The sequence below is a fragment of the Myotis nattereri genome, assembly GCF_964212035.1.
Source record: "Myotis nattereri genome assembly, chromosome: 3".
Lineage (NCBI taxonomy): Eukaryota > Metazoa > Chordata > Mammalia > Chiroptera > Vespertilionidae > Myotis > Myotis nattereri.
The window spans coordinates 151,975,740-151,996,781 of NC_138077.1; the positions used below are offsets into that span (position 1 = coordinate 151,975,740).

Here is a 21,042-nt window from a genome sequence, read left to right on the forward strand (position 1 = left end):
CTGTGCGTGACAGGGGACGGTGCCACAACTCCCCTATTGGCCCTACTCTGAGTGACAGGGGTGAGCTCCTCAACACCCTGATGGGCCCTGCTCTGTGCGTGACAGGTGGCAGCGCCCCAACCCCCTGATTGGCCCTGCTCTGTGCGTGACAGTGGGTGGCGCCACAACCTCTCCATTGACCCTGCCTTGAGTATGACAGGGGTGGTGCCCCAACCCCCCAATCAACCCTAGCCTGAGCGAGACTGAGGGTGGCATCGCAACTTCCCAATCCACCCTGCTCTGTGCATGACAGGGGACGGTGCCCCAACTCCCCAATCGACCCTGCTCTGAGCCCGACCAGGGGCTGCACCTAGGGATTGGGCGTGCCCTCTGCCACCTGGGAGCAGGCCTAAGCCAGCAGGTTGTTATCTCCCGAAGGGTCCCAGACTGTGAGAGGGCACAGGACTCGCTGAGGGACACCCCCCCTACCCCCCCCCCCCCGAGTGCACAAATTTTTGTGTACCGGGCCTCTAGTACATAATAATTGATATTCATAAAGTTCTTAATTATGTATTCTCTACTATATTTAAGAAGGCACATGTAGTCTATTTTAATCATTTGTATCTGTATCTAAGATCACAGCTACCAGTGTAAATGTTGATCTAAAAACTTATTAACATCTATTCATTCTGAGCCTCTGTGAATCCCATTCCCCCCTACACCTGTAGCCAAAGTAATCTCTCATCTCATGGATTTCTTACTATCCCTCTATGTGCCTTTCATTGTCATCCCAACATGATTTCTTTAATCATGACCTGATCATCTTTTCTAACCCCTTTTTCCTCCAGAGAAATTCAACATCTTGTTCAAGTCCCAGCTTAGAAGTCACTTTGTCTCTCATGCCTTCTTTCTCAGATTTTATACAACCCTGGGAGAATTAATGGCTTCTTCAGCTCACATGGTACTTGACTTCTATAGATTTCCCCCGTTATGGAGGAATGTTTTCTGAATATGTACCTGATTAGTAGTTTTATTTGTCTCTCTAGCCAGGAGGACTCTGAGCATCTTGAAATGAGATCAGGTCTGGTTTAACTCTGGTCCCTAGTTCCTGGCACAGTGCCTTCAGAACTCAAGAGAAGTTGAGTTGTCAGTCTCTACTTTTACACATTGCTATTAAAGGACTAGAATATATAGGTCATATTTTACCTGTTACATCGCTCATCTCTATGACTGCGTGATCAGCAGATGGTCCCAAAGCAATGGAGTGAATAATGGCCCCGCTTTCTTTTACTTCATTAAGACAACTTTTTGCATAGCTATCCTCCCCATCCGTCAGCAGCACTATTTCAGATCCATCTAATTGGGAGTATATTTCTCTTATTGTCTGTAAACATAATCAGAGAATAATTACCACAGGTTCCTAAATCAATTAGACTTACAAAAGATTAGGAAAAAGTGTACAGAGAAAATAAACAAAAGTATCCGGAAAAGAATAGAAAGCTTCTGTTTTAAAATTGTAGGATCTGCAGTCAGCAACCCCCAAGGTAACTTCAACATGACTCTATTTTCTGCCTATCTGCTTTAGGGAATGTTTGCTCAAATGAAGTTATGAGGGAGCAGGGCTTTGGATCATCTTATTTGGGTTAAGTATCAGTGATATCTCAGCCTGGGAAGTCAGGTCAACCAGATACCAAAAATATAATTGCAGAATGTGGCATTAAATATTTCTCTTCTCTCTTTGACCAGACTTCCCTCTGACAAGGCTTTAGTGTATAAAATCTGTTGCATAGACAGCTAAATGCATTAAGAAACCACTTCAACATTAAAAAAAACACATTTTTATTGCAAATTAGGAAACCCTCAGTATACTTATAGAAATAGAGTATAGGAAGTTCTAAGCAGGTCAAGATTAGGGATCCTGTTATATAACTTTTATTTTACTTCTAAATCTAACAAGCACAAAACTAAGTATATCGATGGTGCTCCGAGATTACATGAATTATGTTTCTTGAGATGGAATTCTATTGGTAGCTTGAACCCTTTTCCTATAGAGCAGCAGTCTCAACCTGTGGGTCCCAACCCCTTTGGCAGTCAAACCATCCTTTCACAGGGGTCGCCTAAGACCCTCCTGCATATCAGATATTTACATTACGATTCATAACAGCAGCAACATTACAGTTATGAAGTAGCAATGAAAATAATTTTATGGTTGGGTCACAACATGAGTAACTATATTTAAAGGGCCAGAAGGTTGAGAACCACTGCTATAGAGCCAATCAGTTTATACTCAGATTTCTGAGTCTAGGCTCCTGTAGAAAAGGATAAAGAGAATTTGTCACAGGATAGCAATTACATTTCATCTTCTCTGACAGGTTTAATTGACAGTGGCTTCTTGGTGCACCATTTTGAGAAACAGTGCAGGCCAAGAGGTTAATATGACTTATTTATCAGTGACTTTCATGGACTTAGAATGGAGATTTGCAGAAAAGGGTTTGCAATGTAGAAATCCCTAATAAACTTGGGGTTGGGGAAAAATATGAACATCCTCGTTTAAATTTTTGCATGTTTTGAGGCAAATAATGACACATACACACACGTATATATGGCATTTTGGGGGAAATATGCTGACATGCACTAAAACCAACCTGAAATGTAGGAAATGTTTTTATACATTTATAATATTTATATAGCATCCCCATCACTCCCTCCCCTACACATTTCATTGAAAAACAAATATCCAAAGATGAAGTAGATTTCTCTTTTGTTCACCTCTCCCTTTCTTGTATTAGTTATTCACTGAGCATTTAATATATGTTAGTCACTGTCCCGGCTGCTGGAGATTCAACTGAAACTACATGGTTCCTGCATTCCTGGAAAGAATGGAATTAAATTAAAAAAATATGTATTGAGGTATAGGTGAGTGACTAAGGAGAAACAGAGATGATTGATGAAGACACAATTAATATATTCCATAGTTCAATAGAAAAACACAGTATTATAGTGCTACATTTCCTGGAACATTTGCTAAGTGTTAAATGTATCTTATATAACGTGTAATTCAATCCAAGTCCAAGCTTCCAATCTGTTGCTAGACCACTACCTGACTATTGCTCTTACTCCCCACAGTTCATTTTATACAGGGCAACCAGAATCATCTTCCTAAATCATTACTGATGACCACTTAAAAAAAATTTTTTTTTTCAGAGAGGGAGGCAGAGGGAGAGAGAAATAGAAACATGATGAGAATCATCTACCTCCTGCGGGCCCCCTACTACGGGTCAAGCCTGCAACCCAGGCATGTCCTTTGATCAGAATTGAACCTGGGATCCTTAGTGTGCAGGCCAACACTCTATCCATTGAGTAAAACTGGCTGGGGCAATGATCTATTTCTGATGCTTAAAACCCTTCTGTGGTGCTTAAAATAAAATAAAACTTATTTTTTGAAGCTGTGAAAGATCTAGCCATTATCTACCTGCCAACTACATTTCACCCACCCTCATTTATCAAACACCAGTGCCACTAGCTCTATCAATTTTTAGAATAATCCAGTTACTTTCCACCTCTTTCTTAAGGGACTTTGCACTTTCCTTTCTGCCTGAACCAATGGCTTTCTCATCCTTCAAGTCATAGCTTAAATGTTACTCTTCAGAGAGAGTCTCAGTGGCCTCTTCACCTAAAGTAGGCACTGCCCTTCCTTTTCCAGGTAGTCTGTCACATCACCTTGTTTGGTTTCTTCACAATACTATCTTCACAATCTATAGTTATTTTTTTATTCATTTATCTACCTATGTACTATCGGTTCCCCACTGAAATTGCATGAGCCATAAGAACAAGGAAGCTTTGCTTGCTACACATATATGTTGAATAAATTATAATATATTAATGTTTACCTTCTACTTAATATAATAAATATCCTATGTAATGCAAATCTACTGAATGGTGGAACGAACAGTTGCTATGATGAACACTGACCACCAAGGGGCAGATTCTCAACACAAGAGCTGCCCTCTGGTGGTCAGTGTGCTCCCACAGGAGGAGGTCTGCTCAGCCAGAAGACAGGTTCATGCTAGCAAGGGCAGCAGTGGTGGTGGGAGCCTCTCCCGCCTCTGTGGCAGCACTAAGGACCCCTCAGGGGATGTCTGACTGCGGCTTAGGCCCACTCCCTGCAAGAGGTGCAGGCTGGGCTGAGAGAACCCCCCCACCCCACCCCAGTGCACGAATGTTGTGCACCAGACCTCTAGTATCTTAAATAAACTAAAACATGAACAAACATATATTTATTACTCCATTATAAACATATATTTATTACTAATGAGGTAATTGATGACTATAGAGATGAAGAATCATGCTTAGTGTTACAACTAGTAATGATAATTAGTTTTAAGTAGGACTTCATGCTAGAAAGCTACACTAAAATGCCATGCAAATTATAAATGAGAGAGATTTAATAGGGTTGAGAATAGCAGGAAATGCTACATGAAGGAGCAAGAATTTTGAAGAATTGGTAGAATCTTAACATGCAAAAATGTAAAGAAGGGAACATTTTAGGTAGAGGAATTGCCTGGGAAAAGGAACAGAGGTTGTTAGTACATGGTGAGCTTGGAGAACAATGTGTGCAATAATTGGGTTAGCGCAGTGGTTCCCATCATGGGGCACACGTCCCACAGGGGTGTAATTTGATTTTGAAGGGGGGAAATTTGAGAATGAATTATAAACAGTGAATTTTTTGGTTCTAGGGCCTCATATACAGTATGTAAATACATATTGTGAGATATTTATGCATTTCAGTTCTCTATTATATGCTTTGAAACTTTATTTGCTATCTTTTCATATCACTTCATATTATTATTATTATTATTCTTTTTAACAATTTCCTAGTGACTTCTTCCTTAGTACTTCAGCTGTCCTTTCTTTCTTTTATTTTTCTCTCTCATGAATGCCATATTCTTTGGAAGCTTGTTCAGACCAAGTTAATGGCCTTTTAAGCTTCCTCCACATGAATATGAGTTCACTTTTTGAATAATAAGAATTATATGTCACGGCGGGGAGGGGGAATCTGGATTTTAGAGATGCTTAGGTGGAACATGGCCAAAAAAAAAAAAAAAAGGTTGGGAACCACTGGGTTAAAGCATAGGGCATCAGAAAGGAGAATTGAGAATTATAGGCTGGAGAAAGAGATGAGAGCAGTTTTATGAGGGGGTGATAGACATTTTGAATAGCATCAGACTAAGGAATTCAGATATAATTTTACAGACTGTGAGGGAAGCATGAAGATTTCTAAGCAGGAAAATGACACGTTTAATATTAATTATAAGCTCAATATACAGTTTGGAAGAAAATAAGGTTTATAATAATAGTTGTAAATTATATATTTACTGTGTAATATAATAAATATTATTCTATGTATGTAAATATATAATTGCATTTAATTATCAAGATAATCCTATGAAGTAGACATTCTTATTTGCCTATATTTTATAGGTAAGGCATTGAGAGTCAAAGATACTGAAAATGTTGCCTAAGACCACAAAACTGGTAAACAGCTGTCAGTACTTTGATGTCAAAACTCATGTTCTCACCAGTATTCCTTACCCTATGACTAACAGTCCCTGCTACATCTGCTTAGAAGACAAACATCAGATTATCTGAGTGTCACAGAGACTGAAATGACGATTGGCCTAAAGTAGAATCACACCATTTAACTTGTTTCATTGCCTTAAAAGTTGATGACTTTGATGCTCACTCATTTATTTAATTAACATTTGTTGAGCACTGACTATTGCAAGGTAAAAGAACATATAAACAAACCGTAAAGTTTCTGACTTTATTGGACTTATATTCTAGTGGCATTCTTATCTATACTAATAAAAGGGTAATATGCTAATTAGTCTGGACATTTTCCAGACAAAGCCATGGTGGCGGGGCCAAGGCAGAGGTCATTAGGGGCGATCAGGCCAGCAGGGGAGGGCAGTTAGGAGAGACCATCCTGGCAGGGGAGGGCAGTTAGGGGTGATCAGGCAGGCAGCGGAGCAGTTAGGGGTGATCAAGCAGGCAGGCAGAGGCACTTAGGGGTGATCAGGCAGGCAGGGGAACAGTTAGGGGCATCAGGCAGGCAGGAAGAGTGGTTAGGGGCATCAGGCATGCAGGCAGAGTGGTTAGGGACAATCGGGAAGGCAGGTAGTGTGGTTAGGGGCAATCAGGCAGGTAGGCAGGTATGCGGTTAGGAGCCAGCAGTCCTGGATTATGAGAGGGATGTCTGACTGTTGGTTTAGGCCCAACCCCTGAGGGGTCCCAGATTGGAGGGGGTGCAAGCTGGGCTGAGGGACCCTCCCCCATGCATGAATTTCATGCACCGGGCTTCTAGTAGTAATATATTTATCCATCAGTTTATTCATTGATTCACTGACCCATTTAGAAAATCAAGTGACTTTTTAAAGTTCTTAGTTCTGTATTTCTTAGAATTATTTATGTTAAAATTAGTGAGTATGTGCAGCAGCACGAATAGAAAAATATTTTCATGATAAAAAACAAACTATACTATATGCAGTATGATTTTCACCTGAAATGCTGCTTTAATTCCAGCGCAGATGGAAGTTCCCCCACTAGCTGCTGTAGGCAAGCTGTTCATGAGCATATTTCTTTCGTTGGTGCTTATTATTTGGATTAGCTTACTTTTGATGTTGGCAGTACTATCAAAATGCACCATCCCCACCCAGGTTCCATTTTCAACAACTTGTAGCAGGAAATATTTTGTTGCTTGATTCATTCGATTTAGGCGGTTATAACCCTAAATGAAAAAGGACAAAAGAAAAACAACCAATTGGTTTTGACTGGAAAATAATAGTAGATTACATAAAACGAGTAAACAGAATTTAATAAGAACTTTCTATTAGTAATTGGTGTCATTAAAGAAAGCAATTTTTTAATTGATAAAGTTTAAAAACATAGTTACATGTATTATGGAACATATGGTAAGGAACACAGGCTTTTAACTAGAAGTGATTCTTGGCTGCTTAGCACACAAATTACAGGTGCAGGTTTGGGGTTTGGGTTGGAATTGAGGGGTGATGACTCACATCCTAGAGACTTCCTAATTACTCTTGGGATGTCAAGATGAAATCACTCCCTACGTCCCACAATATCAAACCAGACTGTCATGGACTCCAACTAGAGACTGAAATCTCCCTACCCACTGGAGACTAGACAACTCAAAAGTTAAAAAGTTTCTTGAGTTGCACCAAATTTCTGAGAGGCTCTGTTCCTACTTCTGCTCCTAACCTCTCTCCAACATTTCTCCAGCAATAGATTAATTGGCATTGGTTCTGTGGTAACCCATTAAGACTCAATCCCTCTTACCTAGGTGAATGCCCAGGAAGCAAATCTCTTCATACATTTGCCTTTTCCAATCCCTCAACACCAACTTATCTGTAGTACCTCCCCTTAACACATCCCAAAATTTCCTTCCAAACTCCCTAGATCCAAGTCACAGTGAGAGACTTCTTCAGCCCCATCTTGAGGGCTCTTTTGCTACTTTGCTTTACCTTTTTTTTTCTTTTATATATTTTATTGAGTTTTTTACAGAGAGGAAGGGAGAGAGATAGAGAGTTAGAAACATTGATGAGAGAGAAACATCAACCAGCTGCCTCCTGCACACTCCCCACCGGGGATGCGCCCGCAACCAAGGTACATGCCCTTGACCAGAATCGAACCTGAGACCTTTCAGTCCGCAGGCCGATGCTCTATCCACTGAGCCAAACCGGTTTCGGCTGCTTTACCTTTAAACCAGGCTCTGTCATCTCTTCCCAACGACACCTCCTAGAACACTTCTATGTGCTGGTGTCTAGCACTGATGCTCTTTCTGAAACCCTGTGCTATTGTGGATGATTCTCTGCCCTTTGAGTCACCACACAAACCCCCATTTGTTGAATACATTCTTTTTGGTCTTCAGTATGCTCAGTCCTGTCTCAAATGTGCCATTCTTCTGGATGCCTTATCACATAATGCCTGCTCTTTATAGTCCATTCATTTCAGTAATTATTTATTAAGCACCTATATGTGATAACCCTGTTCTAGACAAAAGGGAGATGAAAATGAATAAGAAATGGTTTCAAGTACTAGAGAACATGGTTTCTAGAGGATACGGTTCCAAGTACTAAGGAAGCTCCTAGTCTAGTGGGAGAGAAATGTGTAATTTCAATATAATGTGTAGAATAGAGGTTTGCAGTTTATTGTGGGAAACCAGCAGAAGGGCCGTTAGCTCAGCCTGGAAGACCAGTCCATCTCCTGCAGGAGGTGGGCGCCTGTACCAAATTTTGAAGGAGGAGTGTGGGTTAATGTGTTAATGGGGAAAGGAAAGTTTTCTCTGTGAACCCTTCAAGGATATGGGTCTTTATTCCTAGAGCCTAGCCCAATGCCTACTGTTTACTAAGCGATAGAAGGCCTAAGTGGCTGAATCTGACCATAGCTTCCTTATGGTGGTGCTTTTTGTTTGTATCTTTGATCATAAAGAGTCACTTATATAGCTGATAAATAAGATTTACTCTGAATGGAGTTGAGCGATCCACTGTATCCTCATGTCAAGTATTTACGGGAGATCAAAGAGGCGGGTAAGAAAACATTTCTGTATTTCAATTTCTCCTTCTGATCTTCTAACTAAATCTTTACTAATGGGCCTAAAAGTTCTCCTCAGTAAACCTTCCATTTTCTGGAAAAAAGAGTCTTTCATGTTAAGTCTTTTCAACTGTATTGTCATCCTGCTTCCATTACAATATTCACTGCCCATCCTGAGGTCGTAATCATAGGACATGACGGGTCTTATCCCACCATGCAATTTAGAACAACCCAGGTGAAGGTAGAGTTCAGAGTGTTCTTAGGCATTCACTCATCCATTAGTCACTATATCTAGGAAAAATGGGCCCATGAACATACCGCCATGCTTCCAGATTTATCAAGAACCAAGCACACAATTCTATCTCTGATCCTCAGCAATGAGAAGACAGGTGAAGGGGGTGATTCCACCATAGGTGTGGTGTTTTTAAAATCCTCAGAGTTGCTGATCACCTCCCATGTGCTTCTGAATTCGCACTTCTTGTTTTGTAGGCTTGGAGCTTCTTCATTATGGTTTTGTTTATTACAGAATTTAACAACCTAAAAGGTTAGTAAGATGAAAAAAAGAGTTACATATGCATTTAAACATTCAACTAAAAATTTGATAAAAATAAAAAATCTATGCAAATAGGCATTTTGTTTAATGAAATTTGATTCATTGAGGAATCATAGAATACTAAAGTGGATTTTCAATGGTAGTAATAATAAATAGCACTAGTTGAGTACTTATTATGTGCCAGTCAATGTTCAAAGAACTCTGTTTTAATACATTTAATCCGCCAGGCCACCTGCACAGATATTTTATAAATGTGATAACATGCCCTTTGATTATAAATATACTATATGAAGAAATAATTGACATACTTACAGAAGTAATACCTTGCATAAACATTATGGATGTCATTTCAGTTTGATCTTTGTCAGGGAAAAATTGACAATTTTTTTCATATAGTTTTGTCTTAGGGTCAATTTTACATTTATTAAAAACACAGCTATTTCCTTGACATTTATAAACTCTATTCAGACCAGTAATACCTGTGGAACACCTGAAAATAAGTGACAGTTAGTCTTTGAGGCAATCTAACCAGTAACAACTTCTTGAAAATCTTAAGTGTTTCTATTCACAATGATCCTTATATCAAGGTTTTTATTCTTATTTGACAGTAAAGTGTAAGGATTTCTACCAGAGCAGTTCTCCAAGAAATTTCAGAGGGAAATTTTAAGTGGTATTCCCAGTATATGCAATGGCTGAGCTATCTGCTGAGATTAAAATGTTGCTGCTGACCTGTTAACACTGATGACTCTAGGCTCCCCTTTTCCAAACATCTCTTGTGGCAGCCTTGTGGAAGTAAATGCATTGCAGGCATCTGGGCAAGATAACTTGTGAAACCATTTCCTCTTGGTACCACCTTAGCTTAAAATTCTTTATAGATTTCCCCCCACACCCCAAAGCTACCTCTAAAACAATGGGATGTGGCATAACTATAAGCATTTTGATTATTCAAGGAGCATTTTTATCCAAATGAAATGTGGCCTGAAGGAAAGACTGAAGTATGCCTAGGACAGTAAAGAATGGTGGAGGCATTTTAGACATAGGTTTTGTTGCATGGAATTGGCCACAGGTGTCAGTGATTATAACAAACATGCTGGCGTGTGAATATATCCCACCTATTGAATGTGTTTCCAATTCATATTTAAGAAACAATGGGGGGGGGGGTGAGGGCAAGTGGCCAGGGGGTAGGGCAGGTGGGGCGGTTGTCAATGGGGAAAAGAAGGAGACATATGTACTACTATTTGTAATACCTTAAATAATAAGTTAATTAATTTTAAAAAAACAATGACTAGCTTTCATTCAGTAATTTAGAGTCTCCTACAAATATGTATGCTACTATTGCCTCAGAACTCAGTGAATATAATGATGTTATCTCTACTAACAATCATGATGAATTTTGCACAGTATAAACTAGACATTTGGGGGAATATAATGAAACAAATGTAATCAATGTAATATTCTCTAAAATATGTATCCTGAAAGTGGTGCTATGGCTAATAAAGGGCTTTCATTGAAATCATATATCTTAGAGTTTATACATTTTTGATAAGTCCCAAGCATCAGCGGGGCATTTAAGATTGAGTAAACTGATGGCAGACAGTTTTAGATAGATTTCCTCCACCCATTCTGCACTCTTGACCTCAGAACCAAGAGGATTATCTGTTTTTAACTGTTAGATTGGTATTTTTAACGTGAATTTTATAAATCTCAGGAAATTTCTGTTATGGTTCCTTGTAGCTGGTTGATTTTTTTACTCAGCCTGCAGTTACCACTATTTATTAACCATTTTTCCATTCTTGTTTTGATCTTCCAGCATATAGTATAACCCTTTACACAAAGACCAACTTTAATGTAAATGAGTTCTGGTAGCCATGGTGGAGAGGTATAAAAATATGTCAACTTGGCTTCCAAATGTTCTTGAAGTTATGTGTATTTTAAATGGGAAACTAGCCACTTTTAGATACATTTTCTTTTTTTTAAAGGACACTGTTTTTATGTTAGAGCGTCTAGTATCTGCATTGGGACAAAGGAATGATTGGCATTTCAAATAAATATAAATCAAACTAAGAAAGTGATAGCCTGCAGTAACTGAAGAAAATGTAAATGGTCATGCCTTGTTGCTTCAATTCTTTTAGACGAAGCACTGTAGAAAGGTTCATCTTCATTGTACTCATCAAAAACTCCCCAGCGGAGATGGGCCCATTCATGGACAAGTAGTCTGTCTGTGGGAAAATATTTCAAATATATGATCATAACTCAAGTGACAAAATTTGTCCTTCAAATATTTTAAGCAATGGGTTTTTAAATAAAAAATAATTATACTTAGGTTTTAAATAACTGCCAATATTTATATTTTGTTTGTAAAAAAGCATATAACATTATATTGAATTATAATATGGTATATAGTATGTTATCTTTTTACTCTATAACGTTAAATCAATGAAACTTTTTTTGTGTATGTATGTATATGCTATGGACAGAATAGACTGGGCTTTAGGTTTTGGTAATGGGGGTGGGGAACAAAAAGTCTTACATATTACAATGGTTTTATGGTTCTACAAAGTTCACTCCTACTAACAACATAAACAGATATATAAAATTTGTGGTACTAAAATTTCATGAGGGAACAATTAAATGTTTAAAAATATCTACAAATGTTCCTAAGGCATTTGATAATGAAAAATAAAATCTATAGCTATAGATTATATATAATGTTGAGGCTATCTAAATGAAGTGATTAATTTATTATATGAAATTAAGTTTTATTAATTATATTTTCAACACTATACTAGATACTAGGAAATATAAATATGAGTAGGATGTATTCCTTTACTAGAATAGACTTAGAAGGAGTCAGAATAAAAAAAATGTTTTCTAATAATTTCAGAATAAATGGAAGACTAAAGGTACACCCATAGCTTGAAATGCAGAAAGAAAAAATGAGTAGACTTTTTGCTTTATCAATATTAGGAAAAACTTCAAAGGAAATAGAAATGGAGAAGGAAAAGATGGAAATATAGTCTGTTCTGCTACCTTGTGTTTCTCTAACTCAAATGAACTCATAAGATCTGAAAATTAGAGGAAAATATCAGTATTATGAAAAAGTCATTTTTCTTCTTTAAGTCCTTGCTCCTCAAAATGTTTTCCTTGACCCACCAGTATCAGCTTCATGGGGGAGCTAACAAGAAATGCAGAATCTTGGGTCTACTCTAGATCTACTGAATCAGAAACTGGTCCCTAAGTAATTCTTCTAAATTTTAAACTTTAAAAGCACTTGTGTAAGATTTTCTAAGCAACTGGAGTCCGATTAGTGATTTTGGAATTATATATAACCTTCAGTATAGGAGGGGAAAAAACCCCTCATATCACTTAAATTCCTCAGATCATAAAAATTTGGTGAATTTTAAGAAAACATAAAATTGCCTGCACCTGTGGCTTCCTTTTTACAGTGTTCTACTCTTACACTTGCTTTCTTCACAGCTCATGGCAGGTTGCCCTGCCTCCCAAGCCCACCTTAATTTGCTAAGAATGTAGAGTTCGGATCTCACCACACACACACACACACACACACACACACACACACACACACACACGTAACTATATGAGGAGATGTTATGCTACTTAGCTTGACTATAGTATTAATTTCACCATTCATTATGTATACGTATAGCAAATAAACATGTTGTATACCTTAAATGTATATAATTTTTTATTGCAAGAAAAGCATCACCTCTAACAGAATTTCATTCACATCTGTATCATTTTCTCAATTCCTACTAGCCCTGTTCTCATTTCTAATAGCTTTCACTCTATGTGTGTGCTTGCATCTGTACTTTTAGTATCTACTATGATGGCAGCTTCCAGCCAAACTGAGCTATGGCCAAGATTGTTTAAATGTTCTTTCCAGGTACTTATTGTTATTGTTGTTACTATATTTATTACAAATTGCATATATTTTGAGGATTCTCTTCTTAATCTTGTTGTTCAAGAGCCGTGTTGTTTTTAGAACATTGTTTTTCAGCATGTGAGTTTTTCACAAACACATGTATCACATTATAGGAAAAGCTCCTGTCTAAGCAAGGGGGAAAGTTACCCATTATAGAACAGGGCTGAGGTGGGGGTATTATAAAAGAGCAAGAGCTCAAGTGGGGATGTTAGCTTTAAAATTAGAGAAAATCCTTCTTGTCTAATATAGGTGCAGTTAGACATGAATTTGGAAGTAGAGAAAAAGATAGGGGTTCCATTTCTCAATCAAGGCATCTGTTGATTGATAGGATTGAAAAAAAGTGGCTACAGATCTTGAGAAAAATGGTACAAGTTTTAAAACAGCTGCTTAGGAATGAGAAAGGGAGTTGAGAAGATGCAAGTACAACATTATTGAGTAGCTGTGAGGACTTCACTAAGTTTGAAAAATGTATTTTTGCAATGATACCGATTAGCTTTGTAATTTTCTTTCACAATCTTGAAAACATTAACAGGAGCAAAAGGAAACTAGCTGGAAATTTAGTAGAGAGGATTTGGCAAATTGAATGAAACATAAGGATAAGAGTGGTGAGGGAACTGAGCTATTTACACTTCACTGGACCTGCCATGTAAAGAAAAAATTATAGTTAGAAGGGAGCAAAGGTTAGAGGTGCCAAGAGGAAGAAATGTGATTGGACTAAAGTATGAGAGAGTTAAAATTCAGATGGCATGAGATGATGGAGCTTTAAGACTGGTTGGGAAACAGGTAATGAGAACCAGGGTTGAGTGTTTGACAAAAACAAGGGACTTAATGAATGCTCATTGAAGGGACAGTGGAAGAGAGGTGATCTTGGGGTATGTGGGTTCAGGAATGTTTTCCTGTGTAGTGACATGTGAAATGATGTGCTTTAAGTTCATTTGAACCAATGACCTTAACTTTTAGACTGAACTAGATGAAATTACTGTTTTTTATAGGTAAAAATGATCAGTAACAGACAAGTACATCTAGTTCAACCAAATAGGTTGAATAATAGTATAGCAATTACAGCCCCTGAGTGTTTTCTCTTGGCCAGGAACTGTAATCTTGTCTCTTTTCAGCTTTTCACACATCTGCCTTCCATTAAGGTGGCATGTGATTAATATACAGCTGTGGAGAACTGGAATATTAAGATTTGAAAAGTATTCTTAAGAAAAATATTTATTATTATTGCCCTGTGTTCAAATCTCTGTAGACACTCTACTGAGAACAGTTGCATGGATTACCTAATTTAATATTCACAACAATTCTGTACAGTAGTAGCTCCTCTCTTCACCATTTTACAGGAAATAAGCACAGAGAGTCTAGCTCACTTGTCCAAGGTCACATAGAGCTGATAAATAGGGGAGCCAGGATCTGAACCTATAGACTCTGGCTCTAGGGTTTGTGCATTTAACTTGGGTACACACCTGCTTATTGGAATCACTGCAAAATATGTTAACCTAATTCTTACCTGTTGGTCCATATTCATTTTGTTTTTTTCCAAGTACAACGTCGGGGGTGAAATGAATGTATTCTCCTTTTTCTTCACAGAGTTTGAATTGCTTAGTGTATGGTTCATCTCTATCTGGTAGGGTAGGTGGTGCAACTAAAACATCAGCCTGAGAAGGTTTAAAAAGATTTTTAAAACATCAGAAATAGAAATGATAACATTTAGTCAGAAAAACTCCAAAACAATCAATTTTCAGTTCAATGGAGGAGCACCAGAACATATAATATTTTAAGATACTTTTTTTACTCTTACATGTGTGTAGCTTTCATGTTTTGGTCTCTTGTATTGAGGGTTTTCCTTCCAAGTATCAGGAATTAATATTGATACATTTTTGAAAAAAAATCTTCTTTCTGTGGCTTCAAATAGGTAAGTAGAAGCTGCAGTCACCATGTCCTGTTATAAAAGAATATACGGCAGTGAACTGAATGAGCAGAGGTTCATTACAGGCATTTCTCAGGTAAGGATTTAAAAGGTACTTTTGTTTTAATTTTAAAAAAATGGTGTTGGGAAAACTGGAATACCCATGTGAAAGAATGATAGTCAACCACTATCTTACACTATATACAAAAACTAACTCAAAATGCATTAAAGAATTGGAACTATAGACCTCCTAGAAGAAAACATAAGCTCTCTGACATTGGTCTTGGCAATAATTTTTCACATCAAAAAGCAAAGGTAATAGCAAAAAAACAAAAACAAACCCAAACAAAGAAACAAAAAACAAACTAATTGAAAAATAGGCAGAGGATCTGAAGAGACATTTTTCAAAAGAATACATACAAATGGCCACCTGGTACATAAAAAGTTGCTCAATATCATTATCATCAGGGAAATGCAAAGTAGGACCACAAAGAGGCATTACCTCACCCCTGTAAGAATGACTGTCATAAAAAAGATAAGAAATAATAAGTGTTGGCAAGGATGTGGAAAAAGGGAACCCTTGTGCACTGTTGGTTGAAATGTAAGTTGGTGCAGCCACTGTGAAAAGCAGTGTGGAGGTTCCTGAAAAAACTTAAGAATAGAACTAACATTTGATAGAGAAATTCCACTACTGGTTATTTATTAGAAGTAAATAAAAACACTAATTTGAAAAGATATATGTACCCCTATATTTGCAGCATTATTTACAGTGGCCAAGACATGGAAGCAACCTAAGTGTTCATATATGGATGAATGGATAAAGACGATGTGGTATATATAAACAGTGGAATATTATGAAGCCACTAAAAAGAAGGAAATCCTGCCATTTCTAACAACATGGATGGACCTCGAGGTTATTATGCCTAAAATAAATCAGAGAAGGACAAATATGGCACAATCTCACTTATATGTGGAATAAAAAAAGAAAAACAACAACAAAAACTGAGCTCGTAGGTACAGAGAATAAATTGGTAGTTTTCAGATGCTTTTGGGTGGGAGAGGTGGCTCAATGGATGAAGGGGGTCAAAAGTTACAAAGTTGTAGTTATTAATAAGTCATGGTAATAAAATGCATAGCTTGGTGACTATCCTATCTAATAATAGACAAAAATGGTAATTAACCATACCTCCGCTACGCTTCCCATAGGCTAATCAGCAGGATATGCAAATTAACTGCCAACAAAGATGGCGGCCGGCAGCCACACAGCTGAAGCAAACATGAGGCTTGCTTGCTTCAGTGATGGAGGAAGCCAAGGTTCCCCGCCTGCCGTGGCCCAGCTCTGAGCTCCGGATGCAACAATGTTGCAATTATAGAAGCTAAACAAACCCCAGATACCTGCTTTCAGCCACCACAGCCTCAGATCTTAGAGCGGCCAGTGATGGCAACAGAGTTTCAATTATAGAAGCTAAACAAACCCAGATACCTGCTTTCAGCCAGCCACGGCCTCAGACCTGGAGCCGGCTCTCAGCTCCAGTGACAGCGATAGAAGGTAGATAAATCCCAGAATAAACAAAGAAAAAAGAGAAAAGAAATAAAAAAAGAAGCTGGGAGCTTCAGTCGCCAGCCAGCCTGAAAACGGCCATCATCCCATCATCCAGGCTGGCCAGGCACCAAAGCAGGACCCCCACCCTGATCCGGATCACCCTTCAGGGCAAACCAGCCGGCCCCCACCCATGCACCAGGCCTCTATCCTGTATAGTAAAAGGGTAATATGCAAACTGACCCTAACAGCAGAATGACTGGGAATGACTGGTCAGTATGACACACACTGACCACCAGGGAGCAGACGCTCAATGTAGGAGTGCCCTCTGGTGGTCAGTGCACTCTCACGGGGGGAGCTCTGCTCAGGCACAAGCCAGGCTGATGGCTGCCAGTACAGCGGTGGTGGTGGGAGCCTCTCCTGCCTCCTCAGCAGCGCTAAGGATATCTGACTGCAGCTTAGGTCTGCTCCCTGCTGGCAAATGGACATCTCCCAAGGGCTGCCGGGCTGCCAGAGGGATGTCTGATTGCTAGCTTAGGCCAGATCCCTTCGAGCAGCAGGCCTAAGCCACCAGGTGGTCATCCCCCAAGGGGTCCCAGACTGCGAGAGGGCACAAGCCAGGCTGAGGGACTCCTTACCCCTGAGTGCACAAATTTTTGTACACCAGGCCTCTAGTTCTCCTATAATTATGTATATGATATCACATCTCATCACATCAAATTACTTTGTCTGTTTCCCTGACTAAACTGTATGTCACTGGAAGAGCAGGGACTAAGTGGTCCCAGTCTTCAGCATGCTGCCTAGCCTATCCTATCTAATAATAGACAAACATGGTAATTAACTGTACCTCCAACACGCTTCCCATTGGCTAATCAGGGCGATATGCAAATTAACTGCCAACCAAGATGGCAGCCGGCAGTCAGGCAGCTGAAGCGAACAGGAGGCTTGCTTGCTCCAGTGATGGAGGAAGCCAAGGTTCCCCGCCTGCCGCTGCCGGTCTCTGAGCTGCACTCTAAGAAACAATGTTGCAATTATAGAAGTGAAACCAACCCCAGAAACCTGCGTTCAGCCAGCCGGGCCTCAGAGCTGGAGTTGCTACAGTGTTTCAATTATAGAAGCTAAACAAACCCAGATACCTGCTTTCAGCAGCTGAGGTATCAGAGCTGGAGCCGAGCCTCAGAGCTAAAGCCGGCTCTCAGTTCCAGTGACAGCCATAGAAGGTAAATAAATCCCAGAATTTAAAAAAAAAGAAAAAAAGGAGAGGTTGGGAGCTTCAGTCACCTGCCAGCCTGAAAACAGCCCTCAGCCTCTCACCCTGACTGACCAGGCACCCCAGTGGGGCACCCCCACCCTGAAGGGGGTGTGACCAGCTGCAAACAGCCATCATCCCCTCATCCAGGCTGGCCAGGCACCCAAGTGGGACCCCCACCCTGATCTGGGACACCCTTCAGGGCAAACCAGCTGGCCCCCACCTGTGCACCAGGCCTCTATCCTATATAGTCAAAGGGCAATATGCAAACTGACCCTAACAGCAGAAAGACTAGGAATGACTGGTCACTATGACACACACTGACCACCAGGGGGCAGACACTCAATGCAGGAGCTGCCCTCTGGTGGTCAGGATGCTCTCACATGGGAGGAGCTCTGCTCAGGCACAAGCCAGGCTGACGGCTGCCAGTACAGCGGTGGTGGTGGGAGCCTCTCCTGCCTCCTCAGCAGTGCTAAGGATGTCCGACTTCAGTTTAGGCCTGCTTCCCACTGGCAAGTGAACATCCCCTGAGTGCTGACAGGCTGCCAGAGGGATGTCTGATTGCCATCTTAGGCCCAATCCCCTGGGGAGCGGGCCTAAGCCAGCAGGAGGTCATCCCCTGAGGGGTCCCATACTGCGAAAGGGCACAGGCCGGGCTGAGGGACCCCCCTGTCTGAGTGCTCAAATTTTTGTCCACCGGGCCTCTAGTACAAATATAAAATCATTACATTGTATACATGAAATTAATATAATATGTCAATTATATCTCAAAAATTTTTAAAAGGTATAGAGGGTGGTCTGAAATATAGTAACAACTGGAAATGTAAGGTTGTTAACATACAGTTGTGTGGGCTGTGCATTGTATAACTCCAGAGGATTTTATTTACTTGGAGTCTGCATGGTCCTTTAGACAGTCTTGGATAGTGGTTTGTTCTCAGGTCATGGAGGTACTTCAGAGACCCTATATCAGATGACTGTGATCTCCTGGAGCATAGTAGGGTGGCTAATAATTGTTCCTGCAAGCTTTTCAAGCAAAATCCCTATAATTTCATTCTAAATTGTTTCTCAGAATTCCTATAATATTCTAATTGTATTAAAGAAGATTAAGATATCAGTGTTTCCAAAACTACGTACTCTCAAACTAAAAAGACATAAATAAGGAATAAGGAAAGTTGACAATTGACATCTCATGTCATAAATTATGAATTGATTCATGATAAATTTTATCGTGATCAGATATTATTCCAGGAGTAAAGTTATGTTCACATGTTGGTTCACTGGTTACATAAAAAAAGTAATTTTTGTCATCTTACACAAGCCAGAACTCAAACTCTGGTTTGTAAGTCTTCAAAACCTATGTACTGGATCTCTGCTCTGATTGTGCTACATAGGAAACCATTGAAAAATCATTTAATTCCCCCAAATCCAAGTTTTCTCTTTTATAAAATGTGGATGATAGTGTTTTACATGCTTTTCGGATATTGTAAATGCAAGGACTTTGTAGAGGACTGAATGAATGTTAGGAAACATTGTGTAATCTAGAAATGTCTGCTAACAATTGAATTTTTAGCTATGTTTTCAGTAGAGGACCATTTTAGCAATTCTTTTTAACCCTACAAATAAGTCTTCCAAATACTGATTTCTGAGGTTCAGAAGTATTTGAAACTGATCTACTGTCCCTGGACACGAAGAAGCCATCATTCAGAATCAGCTGCATTAACTGCTATTCAAGTCTGTGTTCTTTAGTAATGGATATTCATCTTCCCCTGGAATTCAAAAGGTATCAGTAAGTGACTTTTTACTAGGCTACAAGAGTTTATACAGCCTGGGAGGTATGGCTCAGTGATTGCGCATTGACCTATGAACCAGGAGGTCAAGGTTCGATTCCCAGTCAGGGCTCATGCGTGGGTTACAGGCTCAGTCCCCAGCAGGGGCATGCAGGAGGCACCTGATCAATGATTCTCTCTCATCATTAATGTTTCTCTCTCTCGCTCCCTCTCCCCTCCTCTCTGAAATCAATATATATTTTAGAGAGTTTATACAGAATGAGTGATAAATGGCACCTACAGAATCACCTGCTCACAATTCAGGTCATGCCTATCAGTGTTTGCTGGATAACAGTATCCATGCAGAAGGCTAAAAGTGAGCATACGGCCACAGGAGGAATTGAATATAAGGAATTAGTAGATGTTGATGTCAGGGACAGGGGAAATCTACATGGCTATAACACCAATCTCTTCATTACAAGGAATGTTACAATTGAAAGAACCTTTAGAAATACAGTTCTTGGTTCAGTTCTGTTGTCTTTCTCTTCACTGTCCACACTACCTAATGAACTCATTGGTTCTCCTGGCTTTAAATCTCACCTACACACTGATGACTCCCCAATTTTTATCTGCACCCAGATTTTCCTCCAGAACTCTGATTCCTATTTCCATCTACGAGGCTATCTAATAAGCATCTCAATTCAAAATATCCGAAACTAACTCCTGATATCTCAGCTGCCAGATGATCACTGAAGTCTTCTCTTTCCCTATTGATGATGATCCCATCTTTCCAAGTGTATAGGCCAAAACCCCCAAAGTCTTGTTTGACTCCTATCTCGCCTTCCTACCTTCCCCTACTCCACATACATCTAAATCATCAACAAATGTGTCTATGACACCATCAGAATATGTTCAGAATCACACCACTTTATAGATCTCTACCAGAATATCCTTGTTCCTAATCACCATCGCTTCTACCCTACAGCAGCTTCCTACCTGATATCCCTCTACACCTTCCTGCTGTGCAGAGCTTTTACAGGATTAGCGACAAGTGGAAGCTTTCTACCGCGTTTCCTCAACACTACAGTCAGTGTGATTTTAGAACATGTATGAGGGAGCACACCTCTCCTCTGTTCAGAATCCTTCCATGGATTCCTGTCCCACACAGAGTAAAAGCCCACTTTTTTCCATGGGCCTGGGCCCTGCTACCTCTCCAACTTCAGCTCTCCCACCCTTCCTTCTGCTCATTTACAGTTGTTTCCTTGGTCCAAATAAGCATGCTATCACCTCCATGCTGCTGCTCCCTCTATTCCGTACCCAAGATTTTCAATGGGCTCCCTCCCCCACTCATCTCACGTCTCTGCTTGGAGGTCACATCAACATAGAGGCTTTCCCTGTCTTCCCTACATTCTCCCCCTATCCCACCCTGACCAACAGTGCCTACCCCACTTTGCTGGTTTATTTTTATGCCATAGCAACTCACCACCAACTGTTCT

General features: G+C 39.7%; 2 protein-coding genes across 2 annotated transcripts in view; one reads left to right on the forward strand and one right to left on the reverse strand.

Moving 5' to 3' along the window:
- Positions 1-21,042, forward strand: part of ODF2L (outer dense fiber of sperm tails 2 like) — a 355,423-nt gene that overhangs the window by 166,153 nt on the left and 168,228 nt on the right. The window lies entirely within an intron of this gene.
- Positions 1-21,042, reverse strand: part of LOC308515844 (calcium-activated chloride channel regulator 4-like) — a 43,057-nt gene that overhangs the window by 21,292 nt on the left and 723 nt on the right. Inside the window, exons 2-8 of the mRNA XM_081086486.1 lie at positions 14,884-15,024; positions 14,593-14,740; positions 11,253-11,361; positions 9,455-9,632; positions 8,908-9,126; positions 6,539-6,766; positions 1,186-1,363 (exon numbers count right to left, since the gene is read on the reverse strand). Coding sequence (XP_080942612.1) covers positions 1,186-1,363; positions 6,539-6,766; positions 8,908-9,126; positions 9,455-9,632; positions 11,253-11,361; positions 14,593-14,740; positions 14,884-15,024 — 1,201 coding nt within the window. The remainder of the gene's footprint in view (positions 1-1,185; positions 1,364-6,538; positions 6,767-8,907; positions 9,127-9,454; positions 9,633-11,252; positions 11,362-14,592; positions 14,741-14,883; positions 15,025-21,042) is intronic.